The 20736-nt window shown below is 39.2% G+C and overlaps 1 protein-coding gene across 1 annotated transcript in view; it reads left to right on the forward strand.

Annotated features, from left to right (window-relative positions):
- Positions 1 to 20736, forward strand: part of PPME1 (protein phosphatase methylesterase 1) — a 49305-nt gene that overhangs the window by 10532 nt on the left and 18037 nt on the right. The window contains exons 2-5 of the mRNA XM_085852752.1: positions 14088 to 14187; positions 17421 to 17513; positions 17671 to 17728; positions 18728 to 18779. Coding sequence (XP_085708878.1) covers positions 14088 to 14187; positions 17421 to 17513; positions 17671 to 17728; positions 18728 to 18779 — 303 coding nt within the window. The remainder of the gene's footprint in view (positions 1 to 14087; positions 14188 to 17420; positions 17514 to 17670; positions 17729 to 18727; positions 18780 to 20736) is intronic.

Here is a 20736-nt window from a genome sequence, read left to right on the forward strand (position 1 = left end):
AATTGATGGTATCTATGATTTGGATGATACTATTATTATCTCAAACTCCACTAAAAAGGAAGATTACTTCAAGGTAAATGCAATAACTGGAACAGAGTGGAATGCAAATGGTACAAAAAGTTTTGAAATAAATAATCAACAAACCTATTTGAATCTATCCGAAAGTTTGTTGTTGTGTAAATTTAAATTCACTAAGGCTGGGAATAACACAAACGCTACACCCGTAAATGATTTCTTCTGGAAAATGTTTGATAGTGTGCGTTTGTATATTGGAACACAAGAAGTTGAAGCGGTTGATTATGTCTCTGCTGTATCTGAAATGATGAAATTTACACTCTATACATTCAGTGATAGAATGGGAAAGGGGTCTGTCGAAGGTTTTATTCCTGAAATGTCAACGGGAACAAACACAGACCCTGGATATACTCAAAGGAAAGGAGCGTATAATGATGATACAAAAGCAGTTAATAGTTTTACTGTGGCAGTTCCTCTTAAAGGTATATTTGGATTTTGTGATCATGATAAAGTTCTGTATGGTCTTAAAATTAGATTTCAATGACAAAGGAATGATAATGAAAATAGATTACTTTTTGGTGTTGCTAGTGCTTTTGGTGATCAGAATAAATTTGTAATTGAGGAAATGAGTTAGTATATTAGTGAATATACTCCTAATCTTAAAACAGAAGAGATGTTGAATAGAAGAATTAACTCAAAGAAATCACTCAGTGTATCATACCTCAAAATAAGATGTCAACACGTTAAACTCAACCAAACCACTTACACGTGGAATTTGGGTGTTCTGGAAGGAAAGCCACGATATCTGTGGATCATTTTTAAAAAGCCAGATGGTGATACTGCGACTGATAAGAATAATGCATTGAGTGATAATGCTAAGGTGAAACAACTTCGCGTTTCTCAAGATGGAGCATTTTATCCACGAGATAGATTGGAAATTAATTTGGAAAAAAATGATTTTGCTGAAGCATACAAGTCTTACCAAAAGGTGTGTGAAAGTAATGGAAATAAAGAACCTATTTTGGATATGACAGCATTTAAAAGTTTGTATACAATCTATGCGTTTGACCTGAGCTCTCAAAAGGAAACTATAAAGTCTAATCGAGTGGATACTTCCCTATACATTGAAAGAAGAGAGAGTGAAGAAGTTGATACATATTGTTTGCTTTTGGAAGAAACAGAATTGCAGATTAATACAGATAATGGTGTTATGATTAGTCTCACATAATCTTTTGTTAAATAAATGAGTGGCAAAGTACCAACTGGGGTATATGTTAATCAAATCAATCTTCATAAACTATCATCTTGTGTTCAAAATCAAAAGCCTTGTACGATTAACGTTAATACAATTCAGAGAAAAGGAGCAGTAAGAATTGATATTTTGCTCACAAGAGAACAGGTTAAAATCTTGAATGATCCTGGCTCACTTAAAATTAAAATGACAAAACCATTGTTGAAAAAATATTCAATAAGAGAGATGAGTGGAGGATTTCTCCCATTTCTAATTCCTTTATTTGCTGGTGTAAGTGCGGTTGGAGCATTTACGGGTGGTATTTCAACAGCGGTGAAAACTGCCAACGAAAGGAAGGCTCAACTCCCGGCTCAAAAAGAATTGGAAAGACATATCAAAGAGTTGGAGAATCAAATTAGTGGAAATGGTGTAATTGTAGATTTTGCTGAAAAACTTGAAGGTCTGCCTGATAAAGCGAGCTTGTAAGTTGGAGATATGCTTTCTTCTATCGCACAAGCAGGTGTAAAATTAACTAAAAGAGGTGATGGATTATATCTTTCTCATAAATAAATGAGCATTGATGAGTGGTTTAAAGAATTTGGAAAGAATACAACATCAAATTTACAACTTGTCAAATATTGTAAGAAATTAAAAATTCATAATGTGGTTATTTGTATGAGAGATGAATTAACAAATGTGTCTAAACATACAAAGAATATTATTATGAACTTCGAAGATAATAATGGGAACGGTTCTCATTGGGATTGTATTTTTAATAGTCAAGACAAATATTATTTTGATAGTTTTGGTCTTCCACCACCTGTTGAAGTCATAAAATTCTTACAGAATGGTGTTTATCAAACATTTCAAGTCCAAGAATTAAATTCCAAGTGTTGTGGTCAATTATGTCTATATGTGTTATTTCAACTCAACAAAAATAAAAAATTTTATGACATTATTTTTAATCTAATATAAATGACTTATGTTGGTAAAGATGGTTCTATCTTTGGTGTATCCCTAGAACTGGATATGGATTTATCAAATTATTACACAAAGGCACAGGCTGAACGACATTAATATAACCAAAAATATTAATATGAAAAATGCTTATAAATTAAAAAATTATCCAAGCCCGACTGACGCGAATGACTTGGTGAGATTAAGCGATTTATCACAATATATATCCTTAAATAAAACGGCCGTGTATTCCAAAGATACAGAAGTGTTGATTTTATCTCCAGGTCATACAGAATTCACAGTTCGAATTAAAATAAATTTTTATAAAGAAGGGCGTATCGTTTGTATGAGAATAGAACAATGGGGGTATGATATGAATGATTTAGGGTATAATTGGTCATTTAAAATTGACCTAGAAGACCTGGAACAATTAAATCAGTCTCGTAAGGAAGAATATTATCCACTTGGTATGGAGAATGAGTTTTGTGGAGCTACGATTAGTAAACAACAAATAAAAGAATTTAATAAGGGTAAATATAATAATGGTTTTGCCCCAGTTTATATCATGAAAACAGAAAAAATAGGATTATATATAATAAGTAAGGAAATACAAAATGATTTAACTATGGGAAGATGGGGAGGTGTTTCGTGTCATATTATTGTTCTAACATATATTTCTAATACATAAATGACAGCAAGAAGGCTTCAAGAAAATTATCATTTCTGTGTCCAAGCATACCTTCAAGAAAAGGGTATTCGGTATTTTAATAAATATGTTCTACAACATAAGAATGAGCTATTTTCAATAAAATATTGGCATTATGCTGATGTTGATAAACCGACAACTTTAGATTTAATTAGAATGTTAAATAATGAAAAAAATTATAAAGTTAAGAATTGGTAAGGCTCTTTTAGAATTTCAAAATAAATTTTATTGGTTTCCTGTTGTAAAAAAAAATATTTTGGATACAGGAATAACAAGAAATCCTGATGAATATATGTATGATATTTTATGGGGTGTAAGCGATTCAAGGATAGTAAGGGACGAGGAAGGAGTTGAAGAGAGAGAGAAGGAGGAGAGGGAGAAGAAAGAGGAGAGAGAGTAGGAGAGGGAGAAGAAAGAGAAGAAAGAGAAGGAGGAGTGGGAGGAGAGAGAGGAGGAGAAGGAGGAGAGGGAGGAAAGGGCGAGACTAAATAAATTTCAAAATATGGAAACTGGTGAGATTAAAAAATATTGGTGGTATTACAGAAAATAACTCAACCCACCGAGGAGGAAAACAAAGAATTGACAAGTCAATTTGCAATACTTTCGACAAGACTATTGACATCCACAAGATATTCATTTTAATTCACGTTTTTCATTTTTTTTCTTAAATAAATGGAGGAGAGAGTGAAGGCATTTCTAAGGATTCTTTATGTTTTAAAAATTAAGATTCAAATGTGCATGTTGGAAACTAAAAAGGTTTTTGCACTCTGCAGGAATTTTTCTCATAAATAAATGAGTTATTGTCTCAAATGTAAAAAGAAAACTAATACGAAAAATATTTCATATATTAAAAGTAAAAATAACAGGGTTATACAAAAAGGTATATATGTTCAGTGTGTGGTTCAAAAAAAAAAATCAATTTATCTCCAAACACAAACTCGGAGGAGATGTACAAAAGTTTTTATCAGGAAGTAAATTTACAACTACTGGAATACCAGGGGAATTACATCTACCAGGGTATTCTTTCTGTGGTCCAGGCACAAACTTGGATAAAAGATTAGATGAGGCAGACAATCCTAAATCATGGAGTAAACCCATCAATAGAGTTGATGAAGTGTGCATGAGACACGATATTGATTATGGGAATACCACAACTTTGGAAGAAAAGCATGAAGCCGATAGAGAAATGTTGTTTCATTTGTCTCTGATACAAAATCCAACCTTGAGAGAAAAAGTTGATCGGTTCATTGTGAAAAAGATGATCAGTGCTAAATTGAAACTTGGACTTGGAAATTCAAAAAACTTATAGGGTCTAATGATGTCATTAAGACTGAAGAGCAATTAGCTGATGAATTACATAAACCAATATTCACAAAGTTTTGTAGAAGGAAGGTTTATTCCAAGGAAGTTGATTATATCTGGTCCGCTGATTTGATTGAACTCAATAATGATAAGAGGTACAAGTATGCTTTAACCGTTATTGATTTGAGGAGTAGATATGCATGGGTTGTCCCTTTAAAAAACAAAACAGGTAATACTCTTATGTGAGCCTTTCAACAGATATTTAATAAAAGTAAGAGAAAACCTAAAAAATTGTGGACTGATGAGGGTAGAGAGTTTTATAACAAGACATTTATGAATTTTCTAAAAAATAACAGTATTACATTATACAGTACCTTTAATGAAGGGAAGGCAGTTGTTGTTGAACGTTTTAATCGTACCTTAAAAGAGAGACTATATAAAAAATTCACAGAACTCGGTTCACAACAATGGTTATCTTTTATTCAGGATATTGTGGATAAGTATAATGACACGATTCACACGTCAACGAATATGAAACCATCAGAAACATTTACAAAATTAAAATATGAAAAAGAGATTAATATCAGAAAACCTAAGTTCAAAGTTGGTGATATCGTAAGAATATATAGGTGGAAATCTCATTTTGAAAAAGGTTATATTAAACGATGGACGAACGAACTTTTAAAAATTGTTTATGTAATAGATACGGTTCCTTGGACTTATAAGATATATGATTTAGAAGGGGAAGAGATTTTAGGTTCATTTTATTCACAGGAATTACAAAAGACAAAACTAAGCAGATAATACCCATGGGAGCAATGGGTTGGTCCTTCACTCCCTCCTACTATACACCGTTGTGGACACTCGAGGGCCAAGTCCGAGGTGTATAACAGTATATCATGTCTGTCAAGGGGGACGTTCTTAGATCTGTGAACCCCAAACACAGAATCCTCAACTGAATAGTCAAGGCTTAACGTGTGTGTGTGTGTGTGTGTGTGTGTGTGTGTGTGTGTGTGTGTGTGTGTGTGTGTGTGTGTGTGTGTGTGTGTGTGTGTGTGTGTGTGTGTGTGTGTGTGTGTGTCCCCCAACCCTCACATTCAAAATCTCAACCCCAACCCCCCAACACAATGTCTTTTTCAAAATGAGATTTCCACCTATATATATTTTTTCATTTTTTTTTCTCTTCTTCCAATTCTGTCTTTTAAGGCTTTCAGGTTTGATGATGTAGAAAGGGGGAGTAAGCCTGCACTTTCTTCTCAGAACTAACATATCTTTTTTATGTTTTTTTTCTCTTCTTCCAATTCTGTCTTTTAAGGCTTTCAGGTTTGATGACGTAGAAAGGGGGAGTAAGAACTTTCTTGATAGGTTTCGATCCCAAAGAGTGGTGGCATTTCAAGTCTCCAAAATAAACCCAACTTTCCAAGTCTCCAAGGTATAACCACATTCCTGTTGAGTTTCCAAGATACGTATCACATTGTGAGTTATCAAGCCAGAACCCACATTTCAAGTCTCCAAAAATATAACCATCTATCCAAGACTTCAAGGTAGAATCGCAATTTCCAGAAATATAGTGGGTTTCGGTGATAGATCTCACATAGTATAACTGTGGATCATCAAGGAAAACTCCAATTTTTCCAATTTTTATGGGTTTCAGTGATAGATCTCACATAGTATAACTGTGGATCTTCAAGGAAATCTCCATTTTTCCAATTTTTATGGGTTTCAGTGATAGATCTCACATAGTATAACTGTGGATCATCAAGGAAATCTCCATTTTTCTAATTTTTATGGGTTTCAGTGATAGATCTCACATAGTATAACTGTGGATCATCAAGGAAATCTCCATTTTTCAAAATGTCTGAAATTGTGAGTCTCCAAGGTAAAACTTGTATTCTGGCTCATCAAGGTATAACTTGTTCAGGGGGTATTGTCTTGATAACTCACAATGAGTACTATTGTTGCAAAACTCTTTTTCAGGACTTTGCTGGTCTCCAAGGTATAACTCTTTGGTTGGATCATCAAGGACGAACTCGTTCTGTGGGTCTTGGTCGCTCATAAGGTCTTCAACCAAGCCAACAATTTCACCCCAAGTTGTAGCAAAAGCAGTATTTTCATTTCGTATTTCAGATACAATTTCCTGTGAGAGAAAATAATAATGTATTAATCAAGTGATTTAATTATTAAATGAGTATGCTTCAATCAAAGTTTGAAAATATGAAAATAAAATCTTACCTCAACAGATAAGAGGTTTGAATCCAGTTCATCAACTTGAAGGTTTAGTTCCATACAAGTAGTCAATCTCCAAGGAACCCCAAAGTCATCCCACTCAAGGTCTCGCTCGTTCTGTGGGTCGTGGTCGCTCACAAGGTCTTCAACCAAGCCAACAATTTCGCCCAAAGTTGTGGCAAAATCGGTATTTTCAGATACAATTTCCTGTGAGAGAAAATAATAATGTATTAATTAAGTTATTTAGTTATTAAATGAGTCGATGCTTAAATCAAACTGAAAATAGGGAAATAAAATCTTACCTCAATGGATAAGAGGTTTGGATCCAGTTCATCAACTTGAAGGTTTAGTTCCATACAAGTCGGAAAGTTCCAGGCAAGCACACAGCACACCATTGCCAGCAAAAAAAAATGTTTAAAATGGAGCCTGGGCTTGAGGCTTTTATAGCGAAAGACTGGTGGGTGTGGTTTCCTTTGGAAATTCCCTGGGCTAGCCCAGGCAAGCCTTCGTTGGGAAATTTTTCAAAACCATAACATTCCAGAATTTTCTAGTGATTTCTTTGTGAGTCAGAGATGAACTGGAAATGATGTAAAAGTGGGCGGGGCTTAGGAAAGTGGGCGTGGCTTATGGGAATACCTCATAAAAAGTGGGCAGGCATAGGAAAAGTGGGCGTGGCTTATGAAAATACCTCATGAAAAGTAGGTGGGGCTTAGGGAAAAGTGGGCAGGGCTTATAAAAATTCCATTTAGAAGTGGGTGGGGCTTATGAAAAGTGGGCGTGGTTTAACAAAAAAATAACCTGTGGTTCAGAAGGTGGTCAAACAAGAGCATAAAGAGAAGTTTATCATTTCATAATGGCACAAAAGGGGTATCTTAAAAAATATAAAGATTCAAATGTTTTGTTTTTAAATATTTTAGATGGGGATTATTGTGCAAAGAAAATTAAACTATTGAAGGAATTTGAGAATGAACAAATCTTTATAGGTTCAATGAGTGAGCAAAACAATATGTATTGGTTATTTGAAAAAGTGTCCCAAGGCTTAGATGTTTCAGATATTTCTTTGGAATCACCTTTAACAAATCACATTACTACTTTACAACTTGAACAAATCTTTATCTTATTGCATTGGTTATTTGAAAAAAAGTGTCCCTAGGTTAAAAGGGAAGACAAATAAATATACCTTGGGATAAAAAGGGAGGTTTACTTTTTAGGGAAAAAAAAATCGCTGAAAATCCCCCATTCATTTACATGGGGAAAAGTGAGCCAGAATCAGTATAGTATATTCACCCTACTTGTATGTTTCTTCACCATAAATATTTAAAATCTTTTTTTTTAATCCTTTTTTTTTTTTTTAATTTAAAAGCAGTTTGGCGGCCAGAAATTGACTTAGGCGGCTGCCCAAGTGAGCCCTATGGATGGAAAACACTGGAATGGTGTTGAGGTCTTAACCCTAAGGCATCTAAAGAGATTTTAAGGGCTGTGAAGGTCTAGACCACAAGGGGGTTTAAAAGGTGTGAAGGGATCTAAAGTGTCGAAAGGGTCTTAAAGGTAAAAGAGGTCGTGTGTGTGTGTGTGTGTGTGTGTGTGTGTGTGTGTGTGTGTGTGTGTGTGTGTGTGTGTGTGTGTGTGTGTGTGTGTGTGTGTGTGTGTGTGTGTGTGTGTGTGTGTGTTAATATTGTTACGGTTGTGGAAATTTGCAAACCACCATTCAGGTTCCCCAGAGATCAGTTAGGCCAAAAAAAAAATGTTGCATTGGCGTAACCCGCCCGACCCTAAAAATTCCACCGACCCTACGTTTTTTTTTTGTTTTTTTGCTATCGAAAAATTTTGCCGACCCTATTTTATTGCTATTTTTGTTGTTTTGCTATCGTTTTCAAGTATCTTGTTGATTGCGATCGCGATCGCAAAAACCCGGAAGTGTTTCGGACAGAACCCGCCGCCAAAAAGGGTGGTACTCGAGCCGGGGGAGATTTTGGGAGGGATTTATTAGGAAAATAAAAAAAATAAAAAAAAAGATCCCGACCGACCTACCCTATTTTTCAGTGACCCGTTACGCCAATGCAACATTTTTTTTTTTTGGCCTTATTTCGATAAGTGTGTGTTCCAGGTTAGATTTCCCCACCGATGTATAAAGGGAATTATTTGTGTGCCGGGCTGTGAATCTGAGTTAGCCGTTATTCTGTTCTATCTTTTATTTCAAACAAACAACACCTCTACAACCACGCCATCTCCACCACAACGCCAACAAACTCCACAACCACGCCACCTCCACCACAACGCCACAAAGTCTACAACTACGGCATCTCCACAAACAAAACCAGAAGAACGACCCTCCTCTACAAACAAAAAGAACAACTCGACAACTCCCGCCCCGATAATCTGCGACAAAGCAGGATTGACGGTTGGGGCGGGTCCCTCAGAACGGCGTAAACAAGGATGGCGGTTACTAAAAAGATGCAAGCCTGATCACTCCTAGGATTTTCCCCTGCGCGCCGGGAAGGGAGGGGCGAACGCCCCGGACCCGATAAAAAGCCGTGTTGGGACGCCGAGAAAGCAGCTGAGAGTTGGTGGTGATGCCGAGAAGCGAGTCAGTTGGTGGTGAAGCTGGCGAGCAGTTGGTCGGTGGAGTTGAGTTCGTTGGAGCCAGCGAGCCAGCGAGAAACAAATACCCAGGGTCGCCGAACAAAACCCATCGAGTCGCCACCAGGGCGGCGAGGTAACCTGCCTGGCCTCTCAGAGCCTTTCGGTCATCCCGGCTCTGAGGAATATTAAAGGCTTATGAGCCCATGTCTTTTCTTTCTTGGGTTTTTGTATGAAAGTCTGTGGTGCCTTGTCTTTAAGTGGAATTGTGAGTAAGTACGTGCTTGTACATTCTGAATTGAACTCGGCTGTAGGCTTTTGCTCGTGTCTTGTCCCCATCCCCCCATTCATTGACTGCTTCCGTGTAAAAATAAATACCCATTGTTTGAATGTCAACCTGCTCGTTGCGTCCCTTCCTGTATTGACTGCCATGGTGCACTCGGGATATTAACTGGCTTTTAAGGCTGATAAAAGTGATCATTTGGTCCGACGGGACTTGGCGATATAACCGCTCAGCTTCTCACACGCCACTTAGACAGCTCGGTTTCGTACAGGTCCCATCGAGGTATAGACTCCCGGGTATTTCTGTCCGCGTGAATAATTAGGTACATCGATAATTCGGCGATCAACCCTGTAGCGTGTGGACTGAATAATTGGCTAGTTTATGATGCGTTAAGGCATCCATGACTGGATTTCGGCGTTGGTCCGGAAAGTCACGACTGGATTGCGGCCTTCGGTGGGCGCGTGACTGCGATTTGGCTAGAACGGTCGCCTGCACGCCGAACGCGGTGGAAACCATAACAATATCTTTGTTTAATGGCCACAGTTATTCCCACGCTATTGTGAAGTTGGCTGGGGGAAGCTTGCCAAAGTTTTTCACCAATCGGCTGGCCAGGCCTGACATTCGACTGAGGTTAATGCAGGAATTTGTAAGTTGTTCAGGATGCCACCGATAGCTCACCTACTCTTTGTGAAGGACACCGTGGGATCTTTAAAGTCCACCAACTCATGCTAGTGGTGCAACTTAGCATAACAATTGTGCATTTTGTGAGGAAAGCACCAAATTTGGCACACTAGTAGCCTATCATATTATGAACAGATTTGGATATTGGGCCATCTCAAAATTTTTGATGGCAGTGAAAAATGGCTGCCACAGCTATCAGCGGCTGAATTTGAGATGGCCCAATATCCAAATCTGTTCTTAATATGTTAGGCTACTAGTGTGCCAAATTTGGTGCTTTCCTCACAAAATGCACAATTGTTATGCTATATTTAGCTAAGTTGCCCCACTATGCTGGCAAACAGGATGTCAGTTTAAAATCTATCCGAGAAACGGCACACTGATGAATCTCCCTGCCTGTGAAACACCGGGATGGCAGCTGGGTCGGGATTCAAACCCAGGTTCGACATCTGAGGGGGAGAGTGTGCATAGCTTAAGGCCATCCCACCAACGTCGGTGTTAATATTATCATTATGCCATTATCATTGGACGGAATTGTTAACCGATTAATTTTGACGAAAAATCACACTCGGATGATATATAGGCCGGAGTCATGATTTGAGGAAGATGTATCAACAACCTGAGGTTTGCTGATGATGCCACACTGTTGGCAGAAAGTAAAGAGGACTTGATGAAACTGCTGCAGACGGTGAAGAAGGAAAGTGAAAAGCTCGTCTCTATTTAAACCTCAAAAATATTGAAATCTTGTCAACTGTGAAGATTTACATGTTCAGAAGAGGTTTGTTCCATTACTAATCAGCTTCGAGAGCACTCGCCAAGTGGCTCGCTTGATTTTAAGCACTTAAGTAAGCACTCCAATGAAACATTTGATAAGGAACAACTGGCTTGTCAAGCGGTAGCAAGCTGATTGGTAATGGAACACACCCTCAATGGATGGTGTAAAGGCTGCAACCAAGCTGTTTCGGCCAGAGCTGTGGAAAGCAGTGCAGGATAGGGATGTTTGGAGGCATCTGATGAGTAATGTCACCAGAAATTCGTCACAGCTTGATGGAACTGGATAACTTGTTATAATAGTACCGATATGTGTGTGGACCGCGACTGCTAGTCGATACACCATCCATGCGTAAATACGTCAAATTTTCTCCAAATGTCCCTCTGACGAGTATTAAACAATGCCAACGACCCTGAGGAATATTGTTTTGCATCAAATAAAGGTCACAATTGGGCCGTAAGGGTGTTGGTGGCAATATCACACTTGAAACCATGGCTGGAAGAAATTGCGTATGAGGCCCTAAGATAGGTTATAAACAATCCATATACAGTCCCCATATCACGGGTTGAGAGACATAATGTTGTAACTGCATTTTTGGCGAAATTGAATAAAATTGCTCTCATGTCTTTCAACACCATTTATCTTTCAGTGCAATATTGTTGTAACTGCAAATATTAACCCAGTCTTCTCATCTGAGTAAGATTAAAATATTGTAAACAACACACAATATGAGAGCCATTTTATTCAATTTCGCCAAAAATACAGTTACAACATTATGTCTCTCAACCCGCGATATGATCTGATCATGGTTCTAAAAATCGAACGGGCAATGGGGTTCATCGTTCATGTGTAAAGACTCATGTAAGCAGCTTTGTGAGCTAAAGATCATTACTGCTTACCTATAGGCCTTGCAAGTCGAGACAGCTCTGATCTGTTCATCTGAGGGAGATACGATAAGTATGGAATGGCTTAATCACGTCGAGTTTCCTCAAAACTTCTTCGAGTTTAATAGCAACCGTTTAAAAATGTAATTGTACATTCGACAGAATTGACGCAAACGTTTGTGGTTCTAATAATTTTTACGTCCGGAAGGTTTTCCCCATGAAAGCCATGATAACCTATTATACACCTCAACATGGAGTTTGTACAAGGCTCAAACCCCCTTTTTGAAGATGGGGGAAGTTAAATCTCTACAACCTCCTCCGTGTGACCCTTTGTCCCCCTGTCAAGTTTGGTTGCAATTGGATAAGTAACGATCGAATGTATCGCAATCAAAAAAACAGACGGACACCAACTTGCGTATTTTAATAAGATTGAGTCATTTAAAATAATGTTGGGATTGATTAGAGTTCTTCATTTGCTCACTACACCGAGCCTTGATGGTTCTTTGGAAGGCTCCCAAATCTTACGTCGACCTTACGTACTTGATATTGATTTGTTCAAGGGTCTTTGGGTAGATCATGTGTCCTAGCAAACCTGTGAGCTTCCTTTCTCTGGGTTCGATCTCTGGAGTCAAATCCGATGGGGGGAAAAAACTGCCGTTCTGGTGCGGTGCTGGCGCTGCATCATTGAGCAGGTAGGTGTTGACATAAAGCTGGCTATCCTTTGAATTTAAATGTATACAAAATGGAGGTGCATGGAAGAGTGAGGGGGCAGAGTTTGAAATGGCAATTATGCACTGACATTTGGGCAACATTTGGATACAATAAGCAAGACAATGAAAGAAAAGCAAAAGAATAATGAGGAGATACCTGAAAGTAAGAGGGTTGGTTTTTGTGGGGTTGATGGGGGTAGAAAGTACTGTGACTGGATGCAGGATAATATGAGATGAAAGTGCATTCAAAGTTGAGCCTTGGAGGGAAGGGTGGGATTGAATCGGTTCAGGAAGGCATTTCCACAAACTGGAGAAAAGGGTAACAAATAATTGGAAGTGCACGGAAAGCCTGTATTTTTTTAGGTTTAACGAGGAGGGGGTTACTGGATGAAAACTTAATGGAGCAGCTGGGAGGGTCAGAAGGCTGATAGACCAGAGAGGGAGCTCGACCGGAGTAGAGACTGAAAAATCTCTGCCTTCGCGTGGTTTCATTGTCCGATTGGTGTCTAAGCCGATTAGACTGGTGGTCCTCATTGACCCATGAAAGGGTGACTGTTTTCTTGTTTGTTTTTGTAGATTTGTGATGAATGATTTGATTTGTGGGGAATGATGAATGTTTTGTCAGATTTCGCATATCATACCATGTTCATCTACGTATTAAAGTAGCTGGATTTCTCTGTCCGTCCATATGTCCCTCTATCTGTCATGATCTTTTCGCTGGGATGTCATTGTGGCATTACGTCTGTTTCTGGAACAATAAAAATTGCAAATATGGACTGTGAATAAACTGTATTACTGTACTATAACATTTATACATTATGTTGTTCAACTACCATTTGCGAAGTGATGGGTTCAATGCTAGTATTGTGGGAAGAAGAAAAACAACTAGACGGGCACTCTGCCGAGTGCATACCTCCACCAGAATGATTAGTTCACATTTTGTGTCCCACTGATAGGCCGGATCTGTATTCGGACCTGAACTAAAATTCACTCTGCTTGTTCTTGTCACCTAACCAACTCATCCACCAAGTTTCGTCCGAATCCAGCGATAACTTTTTGAGATATCGTACTACATGCCTGTTTTACTGCCCTGTCACTCAATGGCGAAGAATCACTTAAAAAAAATTCTCAGATCCGGATTCGGATCTTCACCAAAATTTAATCAGTTCTTCTTTTCACACACCCAACATGCCCACCAAATTTCATCCTAATCTGTCTACAACTTTTTGCAATATCCTGCGCACACACACACACACAGACAGACATGGGTGAAAACATTACCTCCGCACATCTTCAGTGTGCGGAGGTAAATATTGAGGGCACATTTGGATGTGACGACGAAAGCACGTCTTTCAAAAGAACAGAAGAGTAGAGCAGTGTTAGGATTTTCTGAGAAGAAGAGTATGCTGCTGGCACGTTGATGCTCTCCAGAACTTCATTTTGGTAAACGATGTGACCACGCACACACGGAATCAGAAAATTGTTTGCCTGTCGGTTGGAGTGAACATGAAGGCTAAAAATGGTAGTCACTTTGAACATGTTCACGACAAATAAATCTCTAGATAACGATATTTCCTTGAATGTGTCGTCGCTCCGTACACATAAAAACTTTTTGATTGCAGTTGCAAATGTGTCATGATTTTGTGGGACATGCCATGCCATTGTTACTCAGACCCTGCAAGTGAATCTAATTGTGTGCTTGCACGTGTATTCTTTATGTGTTTATTTATTGATTTTCCACAGCCATGGCATTGGTCGGAAGAGGGACTACACGCCCATGACATGGGACCACTACTTTGAGACCATTCAGGATGTTGCAGTTGGCGATGATGGCGACGGGGATATATCCTCTTCTCTATTGTTAGGAAAAAGTTTTTTTTTGATATGTATAATCTTTGAAGCACTTGTCTTGGTTTATATTGTGTTCAATACAGTATATACTCAAAGCCATGAAATGAAATGGAAGCTAAATTCATTCCGAGAATTGTGAGATCCAATCTTTCACTAACGTCCTTGTAGAAAAGTTCACTGTTAAGCAGTAAAGGCAACTTTAGTGATTTTTTTTTTTCCAGCAATTTCTGGGAAGGCAGCTCCATGTTCACATTGTGGGGGTCCCTGATTGGCTGTGAAATGCTTATGATGTAAATTAGGTAAACTTGTTCTGCAACTGTTTTTAGCCTCGCCCATTCCTGAAGGGGCTATTCTAATCGGTGTGTGTTTGTGTCCTTTAATATAGATCATTCATTCCCAGACCTGCTGTAATCTCTATACCCCTGGTGAGGCTCAGCATTGTTAAATGCTCAGTCTTTTTAAATTTGATTTTGTAGATGTTAAGGTCCATTCATTGAAAGTTAAGTGCAAGTATGAGGCATGGTGATATTCAGGGCCAACATTCAAACACGTTGAAAATTGTAGTTTTATCATTATTGTTTTTTTTTTCAGGGTCTATGACACGCAGAGTATCTGCAACACAATTCACGGACTGCACACAGACAAATACATGAGACAACATTGGACTTCACCACAGACAAATACAGCCACTGAGCTTGGGGGAAGTGGCATAACTTCCTGGGGCGCTCTGGGTACCAGTGACACCATTTTTACGACATCACTTTTTCTCTCATAACTCAGAGGAGAAATAAAGGAGAAATTAGCTCCTCTCAAAGGATGCCAACCGGTTTGTTTGTGCTCTGTCCTCTAAATGTCAAGCATCAAGCAAGGAATCGGCAGCACATACCATATTTTAAAAAAATCTGCTCGAACTCGAGGAGGATCGGTTTTGGAACTGCCAACCTCCCAGACTCGAAGCTGACATTCTAACCATTATACCACACTGCCACGAGATGTGACGGTCCTTTGATCTATAGATCCACAATGGCAGGCAAGTCTTCCAGCCAGGAATCTGTTCAGCAACCTTAACTTGGCATAACCCACACAGTAAATCAGGACCCCCCAGCATTATTTTCTCCTTCCCATTTATATCCCCCCCCCCAAGGGAGAATCTCTGTGAAGGTTCTTCCTTATAGAAGTAGCTCATTCTCTAGCCAATTCCGTATTCCGAATTAACTGGAGAAGTCTACCACCTCGGCCATCACTCTATACAGTTTAAAGGCCAACCCCAATGTGATAACCTCTTCCCCTCTTTAGATAATATAACTTGCAGAATATATGGTTTACCTCTGCAAACATTGCACAATTGGTTCACGAAAAAAATGTTTTCACAAAAAATATAAGTGACCACTATATTCGCTATTGTTGTGTATCTGTCTGTCTGTCTGTCTGTCTGTCCTGAGCATAGCTCCGTGGGTTTTGATCCGATCCTGATGAAATTTAGGCGGGAGGTTTATATCATGATCTAGTTGTGTTTTCCTGAAAATGGGCGTGGTCCGCCAATATGGGCGGAGCCACGCCCAAAAACATGTTTTTAGGCGGTAGCCGATTTCAATTTGCATCTTCTCCGAGGGGTTTGTCGAATCTGGCAGGAGTTTCGGTATTTGGTTAGCCCAATGGCACCTGCATAGCCCCACAGAGCTCGATTTTTCATTTTCGTCCCAAGGTCAAGACCACAACGTCACGAACTTAGAAAATTGCGAATTGTGTTTTTAGGGGGTACCCGATTTCAATTTGCATCTTCTCCTAGGGGGGTTGTCGAATCTGGCAGGGGTTTTGGTATTTGGTTTTTTTTTCATTTTTTAAATTTACCTCTGAATATATCTCGATTTTTCATTTTCGTCCCAAGGTCAAGACCACAACGTCGCGAACTTAGAAAATTGCGAATTGTGTTTTTAGGGGGTACCCGATTTCAATTTGCATCTTCTCCTAGGGGGGTTGTCGAATCTGGCAGGGGTTTTGGTATTTGGTTTGCCCAATGGCACCTGCGTAGCCCCACGGTGCTCGATTTTTCATTTTCGTCCCAAGGTCAACGTCACAAGGTCACGAACTTGGAAAATTGCGATTATGACATAAAAATCAGACGACCGCCTAAACTTCGAGAGGAAGGATCACAATGTTTTTTTTATGCATAATCTTGAGCTCATTCCCCACCTAAAGTCTTGAAACCATTTTCTCTATCTCGAACACCTTGCCCGTGGCGCCCCCTTCAAGTTTGTTTTTACGCTGATTTCATCAAAGTATGGATAATCCGAGGAGTGTGAAATGCCATAACTCGGGGAGGATCGGTTTTGGAACCGCCAACCTCCCAGACTCGAAGCTGACATTCTAACCATTATACTACACTGCCACGAGATGTGACGGTCCTTTGATCTATAGATCCATAATGGCAGGCGAGTCTTCCAGCCAGGAATCTGTTCAGCAACCTTAACTTGGCATCACCCACACAATAAAAAAAATCTGCTCTAACTCGGGGAGGATTGGTTTTGGAACCGCCAACCTCCCAGACTCGAAACTGACATTCTAACCATTATGACGTTATATTGTTTCTGGAATGTTCCAGAGGAAGTTTTGCACCAAAGGTCATAATCCTTGACCTTTGACCTTTAAAGTTCACAAAGGTCAAATTTTCAAAGTTGTGGGAATCGAACTGGGTTTTCGACCTTCTTCGACGAACTAACTCCATTAAGCTATAGCACGTATCCTGTTTCCTTATTTTAATGTCCACAACATTGTTTTGGGACCTTTAAAGGTTATGCAAAGGTCAAATTTTTTAAGTTGTTGAACGAAACCGGGTTTTCGACATTTTGCAGCTTATAACCTGTCACTCGTACCACATCATGTTGATCATTTTTATAACTTGCTCAAACATTATCACATTGTCTCATCCTTGACTTCTGAAACAATCTACATCATCAAATACCGCTCTTGAACCATCGTCGTCTTCAGACTTGTCATATTATTATAATCAGAATGTTATTGGCGATCCCAGGAATATCAGCATCAACCTCCCACCATACCTATACACTACCTAACAGACACGAAGCAAATACGTGACATGCTTACAAGGGAATGCCAAGAGAACACTTACAAGAGAAATAAATATCAAGTTCACCATAGATTGCTTATGCTCGTGAACTAATTAGGTGTACCACATATGAAGAAGCCATCCTTGACAAAGCACACACCTTTCGCGTTTACTGCAGTGGTACTGCAGGCCCTGTACTTGTGCTCCTGCACGGTGGAGGCCACTCGGCACTGTCTTGGGCAGTCTTCACGGTACCAAGCATGCAATTTATCTATACCCTTCCCTTTGGAATTCATTTTGGTACATTATTCATTCTGAAGAGTTGCTCAAATTCTTGCCTTTCTTTTGTGTATATGCAGAACAGTGAAATTTACCTAACATGCTGAATCTATTGCATGTGGTCTGCAGGCCGCAATCACCAGCTGCTTGAATTGCCGCGTAGTGGCGATCGACTTGCGAGGACACGGTACGTGAACCATTCACACTTTTGTTTGGAGAGGATATGGCTTAACAAATTCATTCATATATACACAATTTTCATCATACATCAATGTCGTTTCAATTGTCATACTGTTAGGGTCAATACTTAAAGTTTGTTTTTTGTACATTTTATTGCCATAAGTAGTGGAACACCACACCCAGATTTGAAATTGACCCTCCCAACTACATTTGCATATTTCCCCTACAATTTTAGGTTACACATGCTTTATAAATATGTTTTATCATGACACAAGTTGGGCCACCCGATAAAGATAAAGATTAAGTTATTTCGACTTCAGTAAAAATCACGAAGATCGTTGTTTGAAGTTGCAGCAAAATGATTAACTCAGGAGGGCAACATGGCAATGATTGGCCAAATGGCCACCTCATTTCCTTATTAAAGTCCCAAAAGAGCCTGTGACCACTCCTTGCACTCAGAGTAGTCCTGCAGAGACTGCAGATCCTGAGAGTTTGCTTATTACTTTTCATTCTGCATTTGGAATATGAATATGTAAATGCAAGTGGTTTGATTCCCGACAGAGAATCACCTTCGAACACAGAAGCTAAGAGGCGCAAGCCAAGTTAATCCCCTGTCCCCACCGAAGGGGACACCCCATTATTTCATGTTTTAATGTCAATTTGATGAAGAATTGAAAGTTTTTCTTGTGACTTTGACCTTCTGCCTGTGAATTGATATGGTATGGCAGATTTTAGGGCAATTGACAGACGCATGAAATTGTTTAAAAATCAAAGAAAAGTCTTCTCACAGACACATCTTGAGATATTGTTGCAGGCTGGCGGGGTCGGGTGAGAAGACCACTAGGTGGGGGAAGCTACGTCGATAAAACCAAAATCTTGATCATCCTTCAACAGCTTGCATGCTGCCTCTGTTGGCATGTAGCTCAATGACTCATGATGGTAATTTGGTCTGAACAAATCCTCATGGTCATTGTGCAAAAATAACTTTCCTGTTCATTTCCTCCAGGAGACACACATGTTGAAAACTCTGAGGACTTGTCAGCACAAACAATGGCCAAGTAAGTGAAAATAAGAACAATGGGTTTATTTTAAATGTTCTATTATTGTTTTTATTTTTTATAGTGATTTAGTACTCATGGAGGAGCTTGTTTACCCGTATTACCTGTATTGCAGGGATATTTGTCGAGATTTGTGCACCTTGCATGAATTGCAAGTGCATTACGACGCGATGGACAAAGCAGCACAGTCTATAGCGTATGAACCCTGGGATCTGAGCAAGCATCATGAGCCATGAGCTAATTTGGGAATGCCAAACAAGCGAACCTTGAGTTTGCTTGATTTTTCTTTTCTTTTTTCTTTTCAGCAAAGTCTCGACAGTTAACTTTTCATTTTTCTACAGATCAGTGGTTCTCAGCATATTTACCATAGTGGGCCACACTTGCAGCTCTCGATGTGTTGTGTGGACCGCATCCATGCAACTTACTTCCTGTGTATCCATTTAAAAAAAGAAGTTTTGTTTCAGTTATCTGACAGTAATGCAATACAAATCAATATTGTGTAATACCTCTCATTTCTACACTGTTAAATGCCTACTGGGCACATTTTTACTGAGCAAGCGAAGTGCAAGTATATTAACTGTGAATATAAATCTGGTTTGACACTTACTTTAGTTGGAGATCTGGCAATCCCCTTTGTGCCAAGCAGTTTTTTTTTTAATAAAACAGGATGTTACTTGGGCGCAGCAGTGTGCCGATGCGGACCCATGCAGCCCGCGGGTTCACAGGTTGAGAAACACTGTCATAGATTCTTATCAGCAAATCAGAATGTTTGATTCAAGAAGCCTCCTTCTCATCCTTCACCTTGATTACCTGTACCAAGCTCATGAGAAGGAAGATGTTGACTTAAATGTTTTATTTATTTGTTTTTATTTCTTAGAATTTTTTTTTTTTTTGTATGCACGGTCAAGGTTCGTGGAAGAGCAAGATCAAACTGGAATGGGCATTTTAAAGGTGGAAATACCAAGAGCAGAATAGAAGTAAGAGTGGGAGTGAGATGTAGGGGAGGAGGATAAGAACACATGGAGGTGAACAAGCTCCACCTAACCTGAATGAAACAGAGCAGGAAGAGGAAGGGGAAAGCGGGGATGCAACAGAAAAGGAATAAACCAACCGACAACTAACAAACAACAAGGACAAATGTGTCCCAGAGCAGCGTCCTAAAGGTTTTGTCGGCTAAAAAACAAACAAAAAAATAAACCAATGTCACCCGCAGGGTGACCCGTATCTTGCCAAAAAGTGACCACGTGTGACTTCTTTAAGGTCACACTGAGGTGAACAGAGCTGCTATCCACCAGGAGCGACTCCTTGAGGAATATCTGCCGACGAGAGATTCCGATGAGAATAATTCTTGAGTAACCATGAAAAATATGCGTTTGCCTCATAATGTCTCAAGATTGACATATCTAGAAAGCACTCATCGAGGTGTTCAATTTGAGGTACTACACGATATGGTTCCTAAAACTTGAAAATTTGACCTTGGGGTCAAATATGTTTGACCTTGGGTGCTAACCATGAAGGTCAAGGCCAATCACCACCAAAAATTAATCAGCTGAGAGCCAGACCATGAACTATATTCCCATTAAGTTCGAAGACGTTCCGATCAAAATTACTCAAAAAATTAGGGTTTCGTCGACTTTCCTGATTTGCGACAAAGTGACCTTGACCTTTGACCTTGACCTTCAAAATTTTATGTGCTGAAAGGGACCTCTATAGGCCTCTGATATGCGAAGTTACAAAAATTTCCAATGATAACTGCTCTGCAGAATTTTTTATACGTGATTACAGACAAACAAAACAAAAAATAAAAAAAAAACATACAAGCTGACTAACATATCTTGCAAAAACTTCGTTTTGGCAAGATAAAAACAACAACAACAACTTCCGATATTTCGTCACGTGCCTTGATTAAGCCAATAGCGAGACCCGTCATAGTGTATTTACGTATTTACGAAATAAA

This window comes from Eptatretus burgeri, chromosome 13 (genome assembly GCF_056783735.1).
Source record: "Eptatretus burgeri isolate ZD-2024b chromosome 13, Ebu_testis_v1, whole genome shotgun sequence".
Classification (NCBI taxonomy): domain Eukaryota; kingdom Metazoa; phylum Chordata; class Myxini; order Myxiniformes; family Myxinidae; genus Eptatretus; species Eptatretus burgeri.